Raw genomic sequence first — 17,017 nt, 5'->3', positions numbered from 1 at the left:
CATTCGCCTCTCACTCCTGCTCAGCCCCACTTTTCAGTGTGAATTCCAAATTACTATGCTCATTCGAAGGACACTAATGAAAAGACAAGAGTACCCGAACATCATGGGGTTTTATTGCTTATCAAAAAGGCCACTGGATTGCACGACAGATTAACCTATGATTTTTTTTTTCCCTTTTCCAATCATTTTATTAATTTTAACCATACACAAAAGAAACAAGATATAGAATGTGAGGTTACTGATTATAAATCAAATGGATATACATCATAAACAGTAACTGATTCCCCACAGCTCTATTGTTCAAACAATAAAAAGTCAAGATGTATATCCTAAATTAACAAACTAATCCTAAACTAGATAAAGTAGCCTGACCCCCTCAGCTAATAGTAGAAATTAGAAGTTGAGATGCCTTAAAACAATAAAATTCAATAATAAGGAAGAAAATGTTCCGTAACATAAATATAGTCGACATGAAAGGAAAAACAATAAAAAAACAACAACACGACAGGTGTAACAACGGGGTGGTGTCGTTAGTTCACTTATTTTGATTTAGTCCAGCTTTGGAATCTTATTGGAAAGAAATTTTTAACGCGTTAGCTATAATTTTAGCTGTTAATTCACAGCCAAATCCTAGAATGTGGCACCCATTTATGATTTATTTTTTCATGATTTTAAAACCTACTTTATATAAATTTGACTGGCCACATTAAAAGGAGAAAAAAAACAGCAATTGCAGAATTTTCAAATCTGGCGAAACAGACTATTTTATTCGCACTGCTTTCATACAACGTTTATTCCAGACATACTAAAACTAAACAACATAAAACGTGTTTATTGAGTTATTCACAACTGGCTACAAATGATTTTGAATTCTGCAACCATGCCCTGGTCCTTGGTAACTCCGCCAGGTGAAACATCTTCCCTGAACTTAACTAGTCAAGCCTTTAACAATATTTCAGTGAGATTGATTCTAAACTCCAGAGAATACTTCCAAATTCAGTCACCCTTCAAAACAAAGCACTGTACCACAGTACATGTCAATAAACAAATCAATTCAACTCATATGACAAACCTATCACTACAGAAAGTTTATTGAGTGGAAATTTTTATGATTTACTGCAATCTATTATGAAAAGCTTTATTGTTGACTCTATAGTGCACTCTTCTTCTTTGGCTTGGCTTCGCAGACGAAGATTTATGGAGGGGTAAAGTCCACATCAGCTGCAGGCTCGTTTGTGGTTGACAAGTCCGATGCGGGACAGGCAGACACGGTTGCAGCGGCTGCAGGGGAAAATTGGTTGGTTGGGGTTGGGTTTTTCCTCCTTTGTCTTTTGACAAGTGAGGTGGGCTCTGCGGTCTTCTTCAAAGGAGGTTGCTGCCCGCCAAACTGTGAGGCGCCAAGATGCACGGTTTGAGGCGAGATCAGCCCACTGGCGGTGGTCAATGTGGCAGGCACCAAGAGCTTTCTTTAGACAGTCCTTGTACCTCTTCTTTGGTGCACCTCTGTCTCGGTGGCCAGTGGAGAGCTTGCCATATAACACGATCTTGGGAAGGCGATGGTCCTCCATTCTGGAGACGTGACCCACCCAGCGCAGTTTGATCTTTAGCAGCGTGGATTCGATGCTGTCGGCCTCTGCCATCTCGAGTACTTCGATGTTGGAGATGAAGTCGCTCCAATGAATGTTGAGGATGGAGCGGAGACAACGATGGTGGAAGCGTACAGATTTATACAAAGCAGGCTAAATGTAAACAAATTCCCAGGTTTTGCAATACTTGCAGACACATATTTATTGCAACTACAAAAGAAAAGAAGCTTATTTTAACTTGTATCATGAATTTGTTATTTGCTGCAATTTAACACTCAATTAAAAAAAACCAGAAACAGGCTTTTCCCACAAAGGTATTCAAAAGATTGCAAAAACTCCCAAGAGGAATGAAGATCGTGGCTTTGAGAAAAATAAAGATCGAAATTGTCACTCCTCACTAATGCTATTAAATTTTGTTGATTTTGACAGAAACAAAGGTTGTGATTTTGAAATCAAGTTGATAAAAGATGACGCAAATGAAACACTAACATACACATGAAAATAGCCAATGTAATGGCAAAAGGTTAGCTTTATCAACCGAAATGTATTACAAAAGACCAGTCACTGAATTCACATTCCCAACAGCGTGCACCTAGCTGTTAATACTTAACACTGAGTTTTGTTTAAGCAACAGTCTGTTGGCATCATGTAAAAAAAGTAAGTCCTACAAAATTTCTAGATCATACCTGTTATGAGCCCAGAGGGCCCCAAAACCCAGCAACAATATAAATTCCCCAAGACAAATGGTTACTTAAACAAAAGTTGCTTTTAATTTTCTTTAACCATAAACACAGGTAACTGGTTTCTGCTCAGGAAGGTTTTTGTTGGTTTCAGAGTGATATTTGTTGCTCATTGGACACACACACACACAAACAAACGGACTTCCTCCAATTAACCACTTCAGTGTTTTGTCGAAGAAACTTGCCCCATCATGGGGCAAGATCACCACAGAGTTCCTCTTGTTTCCTTCATTTCAGGAGAAACACTCGAGCCAGCCATTTCCTCTTGTAAGGACTACAAGGATTTTGAACAGGCTGAACTCAGAACTCACAACCAGTCTTCAAAATGGGGTTTTCAACAAGCTTACCATGTTGCAGCCTCAATTGCTACTGAACTCACTTCTCTCTCTCTCTCTCTAAGAGAAGAATCCTGTTTTCCTTCCTCTCTCTCTGCGTAAAAACTGGAACCCCTCCCAAGGCTCCAAATTCAATCCTTGAAAGATCTTTATCAGCACAAGCCCCGGACTTAGTTCCATTTGCACATTCTTCTGAAGTTCCTTCCAAAGCAATTCCATTGTCTCTGCAAAGGCACTGGTGCCTGAATGTCTAGTTTCACCAAAGCTCTTGCATTTTAAATGAGATGAAGTGTATCTGTTTGTGAAGTGACGTACACTAAACCCCCACAATTTCTTTTTAAGACATATATATATATATATATATATATATAAATAAATATATAACCCGTAACAATACCAGATAGCATTTTTAAGAACACCAAACTTTGATTTCTCATGGCAGGAAGCAGAGTGAATTATTTAACATACAACTTAAATTTATGTAATTGTAGACAATTACAGATTTTTAAAAGTAATAAAAATTGAACAGGACAAGTGTTTATTGGTACATCTGAAGTTCTATACAAAAAAGAGATAAAGAGCGGAGATACAAAAGAAAACCATGGCTTAAAGGTAAGAATTGATTTTAGCTCTGTGAAAGGAGACAAAAGGGAAAAGGCGCGAGAGAGGCATATCCAGAAGAAAGGAGAAAGGGGAAAGACTTGCTTTCTAATGGAAACCAAAGTCGATGTTAATGCCATCCAGATGGAGGGTGTCCAGACAGAATACGAGGTGCTGTTCCTCCAATTTTCAGGTGGTCTCAGTTTAGAAACTGTGGACAAACATGCCAGCAAGAAAATGGGGCAGGGAATTGAAATAGGTAGCCACTGGGAGATCTACCCTATTGCGGTGGACAGAGCCAAGGTGCTCAACAAAGCTATCTCCCAGTCTGTATCCAGATTCTCGGTTGTAGAGGAATCCACAACAGGACCACCAGATGTAGTAGATGATCCCTGCAGATTCACATGCTTCACTTGGAAGGACCCGAATGGTGGTGAGGGAGGAGGAGGAGGTGCAGGCGCAAGTGGAGAATCTCCTGCAGTCACAGGGAGAGGTGCCAGGGGAGTGATTGGTGGGGAGGGAAGAGTGGACAAGGGAGCCACAGAGGGAGGAGCCCCTGTGGACAGCAGAGAGGGGCAAAGAGGTGGGATCACATAGTAGGTGAAGGAAATGGCAGAGGATGCCTCCAGCTCCTATTGTCTATTGAAACCAGTCCTTGTTGCGTGTGGGAAAGGCAGAGGCCAGGGCAAAAGTGCGGGTAATGGAGGATATGATGGGTGAGGGCAGAATGGATGGTGCTAGAGGAGAAGCTATGTTGTTTGAAGCAGGAGGATGACATCTCTAATGATCTAGCATGGAAGACCTTTTCCTGGGAGGAGATGTGACACAGACGGAGGAATTGAGAGAAAGGAATGGAATCCTTACAAAGCCACAGGGTGTGGAGGTGCAGTCGAGGCAGCTGTGGGAGTTGCTGCGTTTGTAGAAGATGTCTGTTGAGAGTTTGTCTCCCGAGATGGAGTCAGAGAGATCAAGAAAAGGGTGTGTTGCTAGAGATGAACCATGAATTTGAGGTCAGGGTGGAAATCGGCAGTAAAGTGGATAAAGTCAACAAGCTCATGAATGGTACATGAACTGAACTCAAAGTCAGAAAAACAAACAAAGAGGGTAGCACTAAAGAGAATGATCAGATAGTGTAAACACTGGGGTTAAAATCAAAGAACAGCAAGGATATACAAGCCTATTGTAGAAGTTTCCAACCAGGGATGGCGTTAGTACCTATCTCATGGAGAATACATTTTTAGTCATTGACCCTCTGCCAAAAACTTTCCAAAGCTACATGATGGACATGGGGATCCAACTGGGCTTGTTGCTAGGCAGGTGGATAGATGAGCATTTTTCAAGTTGGAGAGAACTGCAAGAAAGGAATGAGATGATGTAGAATTAAGGATCATATCGTGCCCACGAAAAGAGGAAAACGATGAGGAAAAAGAAAATTTAAAAAGTAATTTGGGAATGATACCAGGATAGGCAGAATAAATGTGGTAGAAGGAATTGGAAAAGTTAACGCATCAGGGTTTGGGACTCAATTAGTGGCTGATCAGCCAGTGTGCCTGGAGGTGAAGTTGAAGGAAGGGTTGGCTGAAGGATGACGGCAACCAAATTACTTTCCTAGCAGGCCATAGCAAAACCTGTCTCAGAATCGTTCACTAACGGTACTTCTGGGACAACATGCTACTATTCCCTCGACAATGCCCCAAAAAGAGTCTGTTGCAGGAAACAGCACAAATAGGTGAAGACCTGACACAAAAAAATGCTTCAGTGACTCCTGAGTGCCTTGTTTCCTTTAAAATATTCTTATTATCAAATTAACTTACATATAAAATTTTAAGGAAAACACATAACAAGTCATCTCATATACATACAAGCACAAAAACAGGATGGAACTACATTAGACAGTTCCTTAATCCACATGAGAAACATTATTGAATGATAACCCATGTTGAAACCCCTATTTGCCAAATTGATTAAAAAATTGGTTAAAAAAAAAAATTAACCTCCTCAACCCCCTCCCAAGTGCCTCATATCCAAAGTGACCCTTTGTATTGAGAAACAACTTGGAAATAGTCAACAGAGCGAAAGGTCCAGCACAGGAACAAGCCAACAATGGCGGCATCGAACATGGTGCCATGTTAAAATCAAATCTCTTCTACCCATCCATGATGCAAAAGCCAGTACTTAATATTTCATTTGACCTGTAGTAATAAATAATAAGTAAGATTTACTGAGAAACACAGTAAGATTTAAAGTTCAAGCAAAACAAACAAAGACTTAAATAAATTGATCATGGTAAACAGGGCTGAATTGGTTTTGATTAACCTTGGGCCAAACAAAGTGTTCAAATGCTGGCACCATAAAACACTAATAAAATGAAATATTTCATTTATGTGCATAAACCATGGTCAACAAATGCAAGAGACAGCATCATGTCACGTTAGAAGACTCATACGAGAATTGCTATCCACTGTGACAGCAGAGAGTAATACAGTATACCAATTCATAAATAAAAATATGGTAGAATATGAAAAAAAGATTCAAACTGGTAAATTTAAAAAAAATAATAATTTATCCAAAAAGAGGAAAGTTTGTCAAGAAGGCAATTAATGATCAACCATAGATTAATGTCATATTTATTAAACAAATACTTCAAATCCATGATCACAAGTAGTAGAAAACAGCCATAGAATCATAGAAAGCTACTGCACAGAAAACAGGTCATTCGGCTCTTCTAGTCTATGCCGACCATCAATATGCTAATCCCGGTGACCCGGTCCCATTCCATAACCCTCCTGACCTCTCCCATCCATGCATTTATCCAATTTATTCTTAAAACTTAAGATCAAGCCCACCAAAAACCTTGCAGAAAGGAACTCAAAAACGTGAAGTAATTGATGTCTTTTGAAAAATAGTAATGAAGAAAATATATACATCCAAAATAAACATATCCAGCAACTAAAAGCCAAGAACAATCTGCTAGAAGAATGCAGTGGAACGAGAGGCATCTATGTGGGTGGAGGAGAAGGAATTGTTGGTGTCTCGGGCAAAACCGTTTATAAAAATTGCACAATCAGGAACCTAGCTGGTTCGTACTAAGTGGCACGAAAAACAAGATTGCAGGCATAGATTGAGCCGCTGAATAGGAAAATTGCAAATGCTGTTTTTTTTTCAGAAGGAAAGAAGAGATGAACAAAAACTACACACCATCAGATTAGCATCAGTTGTAAGACTACTAGAATATGTCATCAGTGATGGTGTGATTGAGGCCATGCCAAAAATTAACCAAAGGATTAGTGTGCATCTGTGAGAAGTAGGTTATATAATCAAACAAGTCTAGAAGAGCCCTTTCAGCCCATCATGCCTATTTTAGCTCTCAGAAAAATCTGCAAGTAGGGTGAATTTCCTACCTACAAAATTTTCCTTTTTTAAGTAGATATCAAGTTCCTCTTTCAATTGAATCTCTTTTAAAGTTACAATTGAATCTTTTGCACCATTCTTTACAGGCAAAGAAATCCAGATGATAACTTTGAACAAGATAAACAGAACAATCCCGACACATATTAATCTTCACTGTTACCCATTTCACACTACCCCAACTAAGTACCCATTCATTACAAGGTGCCTGAACCTCCTATCCCAATAGAGGGAAGTCGCACTCATACTTTAAAACAGACACCTGCATAGGCTGCTGGGCACCTGACAAAGGCCTGGCATCCCTGCAGCTGTCACACAAGCCTTGCCCAAATCCCTTTCCCTCTGCAGGCCCTCCAGCAGCAATGAATCACCCCACAGTCTGGTTCAAAGACGCGACCAGCGAACACTGGTTAGTAACAGCGCTATCTGGATCCTTCTGTCTCTGCCATCATCTTCTTTAAGATGAAATCAAAGCTAGGTAAGATGGGGAAAAAAATAAATCACTCACTCCAGATGATCTTTGTCTAACCCAGTGGTTCCCAAACTTTTACTTTCCACTCACATACCACTTTAAGTATTCCCTATGCCATAAGTGTTCTGTGATTAATAAGGGATTGCTTAAGGTGGTATGTGGGTGGAAAGAAAAAGTTTGAAAACCACAATTTTAATCATTCCAAATTGACTCGTTATGTGCACGGTTTCATAACTCCAAAGGAAATGGGTCAATGACAATTTTTCTCAAGCAAAATATTTCAGTAATAATTGGGTCGAGAGCAGTGATTCTCAACCTTCCCTTCCTACTCACATCCCACCTTAAGCAATCACTTACGAATCACAGAACACTTACGGCATAGGGATTACTTAAAGTGGTATGTGAGTGGAAAGTAAAAGGTTGGGAACCACTGGCAACCAATCGGTAACATTTTTCATTTCTCTCTTCCTGGCTTGCCCTCTTGTAAACTGTTATTTGCCTCAAGGTGGCAAGTTCCACATTTGTGGTCTCCCACATAAGAGGAGATATCCATTCTCCATCTGTATTACCAAACCTCTGTAATTCAAAAGGTTTCCCCATTATCTCTCCTCAAACCACACTTTTTAAAAAAAAAAGACAAATTTGTAGCAGACCACAGAACTGTTGCAATTCTTGAAGATCTTTTAACTGCCCCCATCTGCTTTTAATAATGAGGAGGGCAGAGGTGATACACAGTCTACAATAATGGTTTCTCAGCTTTCCGATTCTCCTCCTGACATTGTGTCCAGAATCTGGGTGCATCATCTTCTTTGGATATATTAAAACTGTGCCACAGTGCAAACGCTTCATTCCTGACAATCCAATCCATTAATTTTACACAGCAACTATCAGGGCAAGTAATTTTAGATGGCTCAGCACATCGCTTGGAAAATTATTTTGCAAATGACGTTGAAACGATGTTCCTGCTTGTAATTTTACATTTTCAGAAGTGTAAGGTAAAACATCATGAGATGGGAATGTGTAGGGAGTTACCCTGTACAGGGCAGTAACAAGAAGGGGAGGTGTCCTTGTACTCCTGTTAGGTAAAACATCATGAGATGGGAATGTACAGGGCTGTAACAAGATGTAAATGCATCCTTGTACTTACAAGATAAGAGAGACATTGATGGATTGAGAGGCAGGAAGCTAGCAGGGAAAGGATAGCAACAGTTTTAGTCATTGGACAAGTAATGATATGATGATGTTCTAAGCATGTATCCAAGGGTATAAAAAATCACCATTTTGCTGATAACGGCAGAATGCATTCTCCGACTAACTTTGTTAGTCGCAAGTGTTACAATCCGGTAATAAAGAACAAAGAACCCTGATTTCGACTCAGCCTGGTGTTTGTCTCACTCATTCATGAACAAAGCAGACCTAACAGAAGACAGGCTCATCTTTCACTATCAAATGTACTGCTTCTCAGTCCATGTTAAGAGACATAAAATTGTGAATAACACAGCATGAAAAAAAGCTGGTGTGCCATCTCTAAGAATTCTACAATAAATCCAATTTCCCCTACTTCAACCATGACCTTTCCCCTGCAAATATTCATCCGATTCCCTTAATAAAAGTTAGTCACAGACATTTCAGTATTTTTTTTTAAATTTAGCACATTACTTACATGGCTTCTTTGCTTCTTTCAACTTCATTGCAATGACTAATGTAATCAGGCACAAGTCTCAATAACCTTAGGTCACTTTGCTGAATCCTCTTCTCGAAGAAAATCTCAAAACAGATGTGTTGCAATGGAAATTCAGGTCAAAAGTGGATTCTAAATGAGTAAATGTATATTTACACTGAATTGACAAGCATTCTGCATCTCTAACTATCATAGACGAGAAACCCGTTTGTACATTTTGGCAGGAATCAAGTTACCTCTCCCGAGTCAGTGGGTGTACTTTATATGATGTGGTTTTATTGGCCATTACAAACAGCATACAATCACCAGTGGTTATTTGCAACAAACCAGAACCTCGTGAGACATTCACCCAATCAGACCAAAGAGCAATGTTCATAGATTCAGCATTAAAGGAACCGAACACTGATTCATCACTGATCAACAACAACAAACTCAAAACACACAAACAAAGGTGGTGTATAATTACGGGTTATACTTATTAATAGTTAACTTCCTCTGGACGCTTTCTGACTGTTTTGAACGTTATGACATGTCTACTCCTGTCGTATTAAATTAAGTAATAGTCAAGTGATACAAATCAGAAACTAAAATGCTTCGGACATCTACACAGTCTCACTCCTTTCAGTTAGCAGATCTGCACCAGTATCACAACAGCACTCAAAATTGACATCTATACAACTGGACATACTTGGAAACCATCCCCACCCTCCTGTTCCTCATATCTATAGTGTTCCAACCCCATTTTATAGCAAAGGCATCTCACATTTTATCGAGTCAAATTTGTGTATTTGCAAATAAAACTGTGCAGTCAACATTTGAGATTTCATTCTCACGTTCTTGCACATACACTTGTGCCTTCAACCTTCACATGCAATTTCATATAACTGGACACTCACAATGCACATTTGTACAATCACGTGCTGAACTTGTATCTGCAGGTACCGTAAAATCCCCAAGCAACTGACAACCTAACCAATCGGCAAAAAGAAAACAAGGAAATAAATACAGTACAACTCAATTATCCGAAATTGGCCTCTCTGAAATTTTTTTTAACATTTTGGATAAATAAGGATATCCAAAATCATAATTTATCCAATAAAAATTTCGGAGCTACACTGACTGGGGAGGTCAAGCTCCCAGTGGCAGCAGCAACGGGCTCCCGGGCAGGAGTGGGGCCTCGGGCTCCCGGGCAGGAGTGGGGCCTCGGGCTCCCGGGCAGGAGTGGGGCCTCGGGCTCCCGGGCAGGAGTGGGGCCTCGGGCTCCCGGGCAGGAGTGGGGCCTCGGGCTCCCGGGCAGGAGTGGGGCCTCGGGCTCCCGGGCAGGAGTGGGGCCTCGGGCTCCCGGGCAGGAGTGGGGCCTCGGGCTCCCGGGCAGGAGTGGGGCCTCGGGCTCCCGGGCAGGAGTGGGGCCTCGGGCTCCCGGGCAGGAGTGGGGCCTCGGGCTCCCGGGCAGGAGTGGGGCCTCGGGCTCCCGGGCAGGAGTGGGGCCTCGGGCTCCCGGGCAGGAGTGGGGCCTCGGGCTCCCGGGCAGGAGTGGGGCCTCGGGCTCCCGGGCAGGAGTGGGGCCTCGGGCTCCCGGGCAGGAGTGGGGCCTCGGGCTCCCGGGCAGGAGTGGGGCCTCGGGCTCCCGGGCAGGAGTGGGGCCTCGGGCTCCCGGGCAGGAGTGGGGCCTCGGGCTCCCGGGCAGGAGTGGGGCCTCGGGCTCCCGGGCAGGAGTGGGGCCTCGGGCTCCCGGGCAGGAGTGGGGCCTCGGGCTCCCGGGCAGGAGTGGGGCCTCGGGCTCCCGGGCAGGAGTGGGGCCTCGGGCTCCCGGGCAGGAGTGGGGCCTCGGGCTCCCGGGCAGGAGTGGGGCCTCGGGCTCCCGGGCAGGAGTGGGGCCTCGGGCTCCCGGGCAGGAGTGGGGCCTCGGGCTCCCGGGCAGGAGTGGGGCCTCGGGCTCCCGGGCAGGAGTGGGGCCTCGGGCTCCCGGGCAGGAGTGGGGCCTCGGGCTCCCGGGCAGGAGTGGGGCCTCGGGCTCCCGGGCAGGAGTGGGGCCTCGGGCTCCCGGGCAGGAGTGGGGCCTCGGGCTCCCGGGCAGGAGTGGGGCCTCAGTGGGGAGGTGTCAGTGCTCAACAGTGGCCAACATTTTTTTTGGTGAGATTAAACATTATTTTAATGCTTAAAAAGCCTTCCCTCATTGCTTGTTGTTGTTTAAACACTGTTACAAATGATTTGCTGTTGCTACAGGGCTGTTTTTAAAAAAGATGACCTGTTCTCCGAAAAAAAAACATTTATCTGAAATGGTCTGAACCGGACCCACTTTGGATAATTGAAGTTGTACTGTAAATAGAATAAATATTTAAATAAAAGTTTAAAATTGTAAAAGTAAATGTTCTCCAAAGCAACACACAACCCCTTGGAAGCAAACATTCAGCCAGTGGAGCTCCCCAGTCAAGTAATAGATTCTTCCGGCCCACGACTGCGTGCCACCCAATTACACCCAATTAACGAACAATCCCTGCACGTTTTGAAGGGTGGGAGGAAACCAGAGCACCTAAAGGAAACCCACACAGATACAGGGAAATGTACAAACTCCTTACATACAACGACAGATTCGAACCCAGGTCACTGGCGCTGTAACAGTGATTCACTAACCTTGTATTTGTGCAATTGGATGATAAATACACTTGCACTGACCTCAAGGGCTCCACTCACTACCAGGCTAAGTCCCGATGCCTATTCAGGAGCATTGGGAATGAGACTTTCCTGGATAGTCTGCTCAGGGAACAACCCCACAGTATCCATCAAGCTATCATCTCTGTTCCTGCAGGGTGTTCCATGCTGACCACTGCCTAGACTTGTAGTCAAAACTTGTTTGTCTGGAAATACTTTTCCACAAAGGATAAGTATTGTGGCAAAGTTCAGCTGACTGGGACATTGCACACTAACAGGTCCTATCCTTCACAACAACTGGGACATAGAACCTCAACAAATAGCAGCAGTTGGTGCCCTCGTACTTTGGTTCCACACACAGCATGATGCAACCTCACGTGAAGCTGGTCATTAGGACAAGGGCCACATTGAGTATATCCTTGCCCCCAGAGTCCAGCAACCTGTGCACCATCAGACCCTTTGCACTTTGGATCCCCATGAAGCAGAGTTCTGCTCTGCAGACCACCAGAGCATGGGTGCGGGAGATGGGCCACACCTACGCCACATACAGCAGCTTTGAAAGCATCTCACATCTGATGACCAGGTTATTCCCTGTTATTGAGAGGGAGCTCCACACCCACAGATCCAATTTTTGGTGGACCTTGGCGATGCACTCCAATTTTTGTTGCACGCCTGGGCCCCTCCAAAGCAAATCCCCAACATTGGTCATTCATTGTCACAACTACAGTTGTACTCACACACATTCATTCTGAGTATTTGCAACAGGCACACATGAATACATTCATCTGTAGTTACATCCATATGTTCATTCAAATTAAAATCTACATTTGGGCACAAGTACATATTTCCTTGCATACACAGTATACACATTTGTGTTTGAATCTTCATGCAAAACTACTTTCTCACACCATACTATGGCCACACAATGTACTCACTTCACAGATTTGCACACTTACTGCACATATCTCTTGTACTTTTCTCACGCAGACATCGCTATTTCACCCTGCAACCTTCCACATTTACACCACATAAAATATCCATAGTCTGAGCAAATCTATAGTTATAATTGTGTACACTGATTCACAACTGGATAATATAATTGCACTCCACACAAATGTACCTCCTGCAACAATTTGATACGCATAAGTGTAGAGATATACACATTACACTGTGCCAATCTTTTGGTGCATAACATGCCGACGTGCCATACACAACCTCATACTTTACACACACATCAACATGCTGTACACTACCTCATGCTGCACACATACTGCGCTGACACACTGTACATGACCTCATGCACACACACACCATGCCGACACGCCGTACATGACCTCATGCTGCACACACCATGCCGAAATGCTGTACACGACCTCATGCTGCGCACACCATGCCGACATGCTGCACACACACCATGCCGACATGCTGTACACACACCATGCCGACATGCCATACATGACCTCATCCTGCACACACTACGCCGACATGCTGTACACGACCTCATGCTGCACACACTACGCCGACATGCCGTACACGACTTCATGCTGCAAACACAGACACTACCCTGACATGCCATAAATCTCACCCTGTACACACACTACAAATACGAGTGTACGGTGGTATGCCAGACCAAACCCACACTGTACACACCACACATTGCTTGCACACCCGTACCTGGTACTCACAGGTCTCACACACCCCATAACCTTTACACACACACCTCTACCTAGTGCATACATGACACTACATTGACATACCTCACACAATGTAACACTTACACAGTACCCGCACCTCGGTGCATACCCCCCCGCCCTCCTCACCTTCCCCCTCCCTCCCCTCCCCCCTCCCCTTCCCCCTCCGCCTGCCCCCCCGCCTCCCCCCCACCTGCCCCCCCCGCCCGACCTCCCCCACCCACCTGCCCCCCCCGCCCGACCTCCCCCACCCACCTGCCCCCCCCGCCCGACCCCCCCACCCACCTGCCCCCCCGCCGCCCGACCCCCCCACCCGCCTGCCCCCCCGCCGCCCCCCGCCTGCCCCCCTCCGCCCCCCGCCTGCCCCCCCCCCCGCCCCCCGCCTGCCCCCCCCCGCCCCCCGCCTGCCCCCCCCCCGCCCCCCGCCTGCCCCCCCCCCGCCCCCCGCCTGCCCCCCCCCCGCCCCCCGCCTGCCCCCCCCCCGCCCCCCGCCTGCCCCCCCCCGCCCCCCGCCTGCCCCCCCCCCGCCCCCCGCCTGCCCCCGCCCCCCGCCTGCCCCCGCCCCCCGCCTGCCCCCGCCCCCCGCCTGCCCCCGCCCCCCGCCTGCCCCCGCCCCCCGCCTGCCCCCGCCCCCCGCCTGCCCCCGCCCCCCGCCTGCCCCCGCCCCCCGCCTGCCCCCGCCCCCCGCCTGCCCCCGCCCCCCGCCTGCCCCCGCCCCCCGCCTGCCCCCGCCCCCCGCCTGCCCCCGCCCCCCGCCTGCCCCCGCCCCCCGCCTGCCCCCGCCCCCCGCCTGCCCCCGCCCCCCGCCTGCCCCCGCCCCCCGCCTGCCCCCGCCCCCCGCCTGCCCCCGCCCCCCGCCTGCCCCCGCCCCCCGCCTGCCCCCGCCCCCCGCCTGCCCCCGCCCCCCGCCTGCCCCCGCCCCCCGCCTGCCCCCGCCCCCCGCCTGCCCCCGCCCCCCGCCTGCCCCCGCCCCCCGCCTGCCCCCGCCCCCCGCCTGCCCCCGCCCCCCGCCTGCCCCCGCCCCCCGCCTGCCCCCGCCCCCCGCCTGCCCCCGCCCCCCGCCTGCCCCCGCCCCCCGCCTGCCCCCGCCCCCCGCCTGCCCCCGCCCCCCGCCTGCCCCCGCCCCCCGCCTGCCCCCGCCCCCCGCCTGCCCCCGCCCCCCGCCTGCCCCCGCCCCCCGCCTGCCCCCGCCCCCCGCCTGCCCCCGCCCCCCGCCTGCCCCCGCCCCCCGCCTGCCCCCGCCCCCCGCCTGCCCCCGCCCCCCGCCTGCCCCCGCCCCCCGCCTGCCCCCGCCCCCCGCCTGCCCCCGCCCCCCGCCTGCCCCCGCCCCCCGCCTGCCCCCGCCCCCCGCCTGCCCCCGCCCCCCGCCTGCCCCCGCCCCCCGCCTGCCCCCGCCCCCCGCCTGCCCCCGCCCCCCGCCTGCCCCCGCCCCCCGCCTGCCCCCGCCCCCCGCCTGCCCCCGCCCCCCGCCTGCCCCCGCCCCCCGCCTGCCCCCGCCCCCCGCCTGCCCCCGCCCCCCGCCTGCCCCCGCCCCCCGCCTGCCCCCGCCCCCCGCCTGCCCCCGCCCCCCGCCTGCCCCCGCCCCCCGCCTGCCCCCGCCCCCCGCCTGCCCCCGCCCCCCGCCTGCCCCCGCCCCCCGCCTGCCCCCGCCCCCCGCCTGCCCCCGCCCCCCGCCTGCCCCCGCCCCCCGCCTGCCCCCGCCCCCCGCCTGCCCCCGCCCCCCGCCTGCCCCCGCCCCCCGCCTGCCCCCGCCCCCCGCCTGCCCCCGCCCCCCGCCTGCCCCCGCCCCCCGCCTGCCCCCGCCCCCCGCCTGCCCCCGCCCCCCGCCTGCCCCCGCCCCCCGCCTGCCCCCGCCCCCCGCCTGCCCCCGCCCCCCGCCTGCCCCCGCCCCCCGCCTGCCCCCGCCCCCCGCCTGCCCCCGCCCCCCGCCTGCCCCCGCCCCCCGCCTGCCCCCGCCCCCCGCCTGCCCCCGCCCCCCGCCTGCCCCCGCCCCCCGCCTGCCCCCGCCCCCCGCCTGCCCCCGCCCCCCGCCTGCCCCCGCCCCCCGCCTGCCCCCGCCCCCCGCCTGCCCCCGCCCCCCGCCTGCCCCCGCCCCCCGCCTGCCCCCGCCCCCCGCCTGCCCCCGCCCCCCGCCTGCCCCCGCCCCCCGCCTGCCCCCGCCCCCCGCCTGCCCCCGCCCCCCGCCTGCCCCCGCCCCCCGCCTGCCCCCGCCCCCCGCCCCCCCCACCTGCCCCCCCGCCGCCCCCCACCTGCCCGCCTCCCCGTCCCTTACGCGGTCTGCTCCTCCTGCCGGAATCCAGCCTCCTCCGAATGCGGCATTTCTTGGCAGGGGAGCCGTGTTCCTGGTCCAAGCCTCCGCTGCCGGGGCCGGGGTGCCAGCCATTCTGCAGCCCGTTGGTGCGCGCTTCGCCGCTGGTGCCGGCTCGGGCTTTGCTCTCCATTCTCCGCTTGCGCCCCCGACCTCAGCTCCGCGGCCCCACTCACACTCCGAGGTCACTCACGGTCATTCTGAGGCTCGGCTCCCCCCACCCCGTCCTGGACGACGTCATCATCATCGGCCGCGCCTGCGCCCAACTCACCCTGCCCATTGCCCATGCGGTTGGGGCCAGGGTGCTCCTGGCTCTTTCAGCCAGCGCTGCCTTGATGTCTCCGCCTGCCCGCCCTCGGCTCTCTCAACCTTGCTCCTCTTTCCCTCCTTGAAGATCCCCTCTTTGCTTTAATTTTGGAGGAGGAGGAACCCCCATGCCCTGTAAATTATGGAACGATAAGCCCCGAAGTCATTGGTGCAGAAAAAGGCTATTCAGCCCATCATGTGCTGACCCATTTACCCACTCAGCTCGAAGGCCCAACCTTCTTCCCCTCATCTTTCATGCCCTGGCTAATCAAGAACCTATCAATCTCTCCCTTGAATGCACTCACTGTAAATGCACCAAAAGTGAACTGACATCACTTGCTAATAGAATTGAAGAGATTGACAAATTATATTCTATGACACCTTTATAAGGAAAGAGTAGAATTACAAACTCGCCAGGACTTATTATGAACTACCCCAATGAGAATCAACTACTTCAACTTAAATCTCAATTTTATGTACATGGAGAGAAATCAGGTAAGCTGTTAGCAGGTCAGCGGAAGGCAGCTCCAGCTCAAAGACAAATTACAAAGATACATAAGACGGATGTCAACTTTATTTTGGATCAAATAAAGTGAAATTAATAAAGTGTTTCAAGAATTTTATTCGGATCTACACAAATCTGAATTTCCTGATCATTCTATTTTAATGGATAAATTTTTACAAAAGTTAAATATTCCTAAAATATCATAAGAAGATCAAAACTTGTCAGAAGTTTCGTAAGCTATTTCTTCTCTTCAGTCTGGCAAGGCCCCAGGTTTGGATGGCTTTATGGTGGAATTTTTAAAATCAGTTCCTAATTTACTTGCTCCTCAACTATGTAAAGTATTTGAAAATTCAATTTTCACTGGGACCTTACCAGCAACTTTTTATGAAGTGTTAATTTCATTGATTCCTAAAAAAGATAAAGAGCCGACTGAATATACTTCCTATCGGCCAATTTCCTTGTTGAATGTAGATTTTAAGCCTCTTTCTAACATTCTAGCTGGCTATGACTCTGGGTGGTGTTAAGTATCAAAGCCCGGCTGAATTAATCATTCTGTAGCGGTGTGAATGGTCTGCTCAATTTACCGGGTACCATTAGTAACGTTAGTGCCTGCATGCTTGCATCAGTCTCGTAGTACTATAAATAATCTTGTGATGATTTAAAGCACAGGTATGTGCTGACAGACTCGACGGCTGCACTGTGAAATATAATTTGTGCAGTCAGAGGGGCTTGT

General features: G+C 49.9%; 1 protein-coding gene across 6 annotated transcripts in view; it reads right to left on the bottom strand.

Moving 5' to 3' along the window:
* Positions 1 to 15,710, bottom strand: part of LOC138744437 (pantothenate kinase 1-like) — a 63,209-nt gene extending 47,499 nt beyond the window's left edge. For 5 of the 6 annotated variants that reach the window (XM_069900605.1, XM_069900606.1, XM_069900604.1 and 2 more), the window contains exon 1: positions 15,438 to 15,710. In XM_069900605.1, coding sequence (XP_069756706.1) covers positions 15,438 to 15,606 — 169 coding nt within the window. In that variant the 5' untranslated portion in view covers positions 15,607 to 15,710. Of the gene's footprint in view, positions 1 to 8,804; positions 8,955 to 15,437 lie in introns of all 6 variants that reach the window. The other variant, XM_069900607.1, reaches the window with a different exon arrangement.
* Between the last annotated feature and the right edge of the window lie 1,307 nt (positions 15,711 to 17,017).

Source organism: Narcine bancroftii, chromosome 10 (genome assembly GCF_036971445.1).
Source record: "Narcine bancroftii isolate sNarBan1 chromosome 10, sNarBan1.hap1, whole genome shotgun sequence".
Taxonomy (NCBI): domain Eukaryota; kingdom Metazoa; phylum Chordata; class Chondrichthyes; order Torpediniformes; family Narcinidae; genus Narcine; species Narcine bancroftii.
This window is presented reverse-complemented; position numbering and strand designations above follow the sequence as displayed.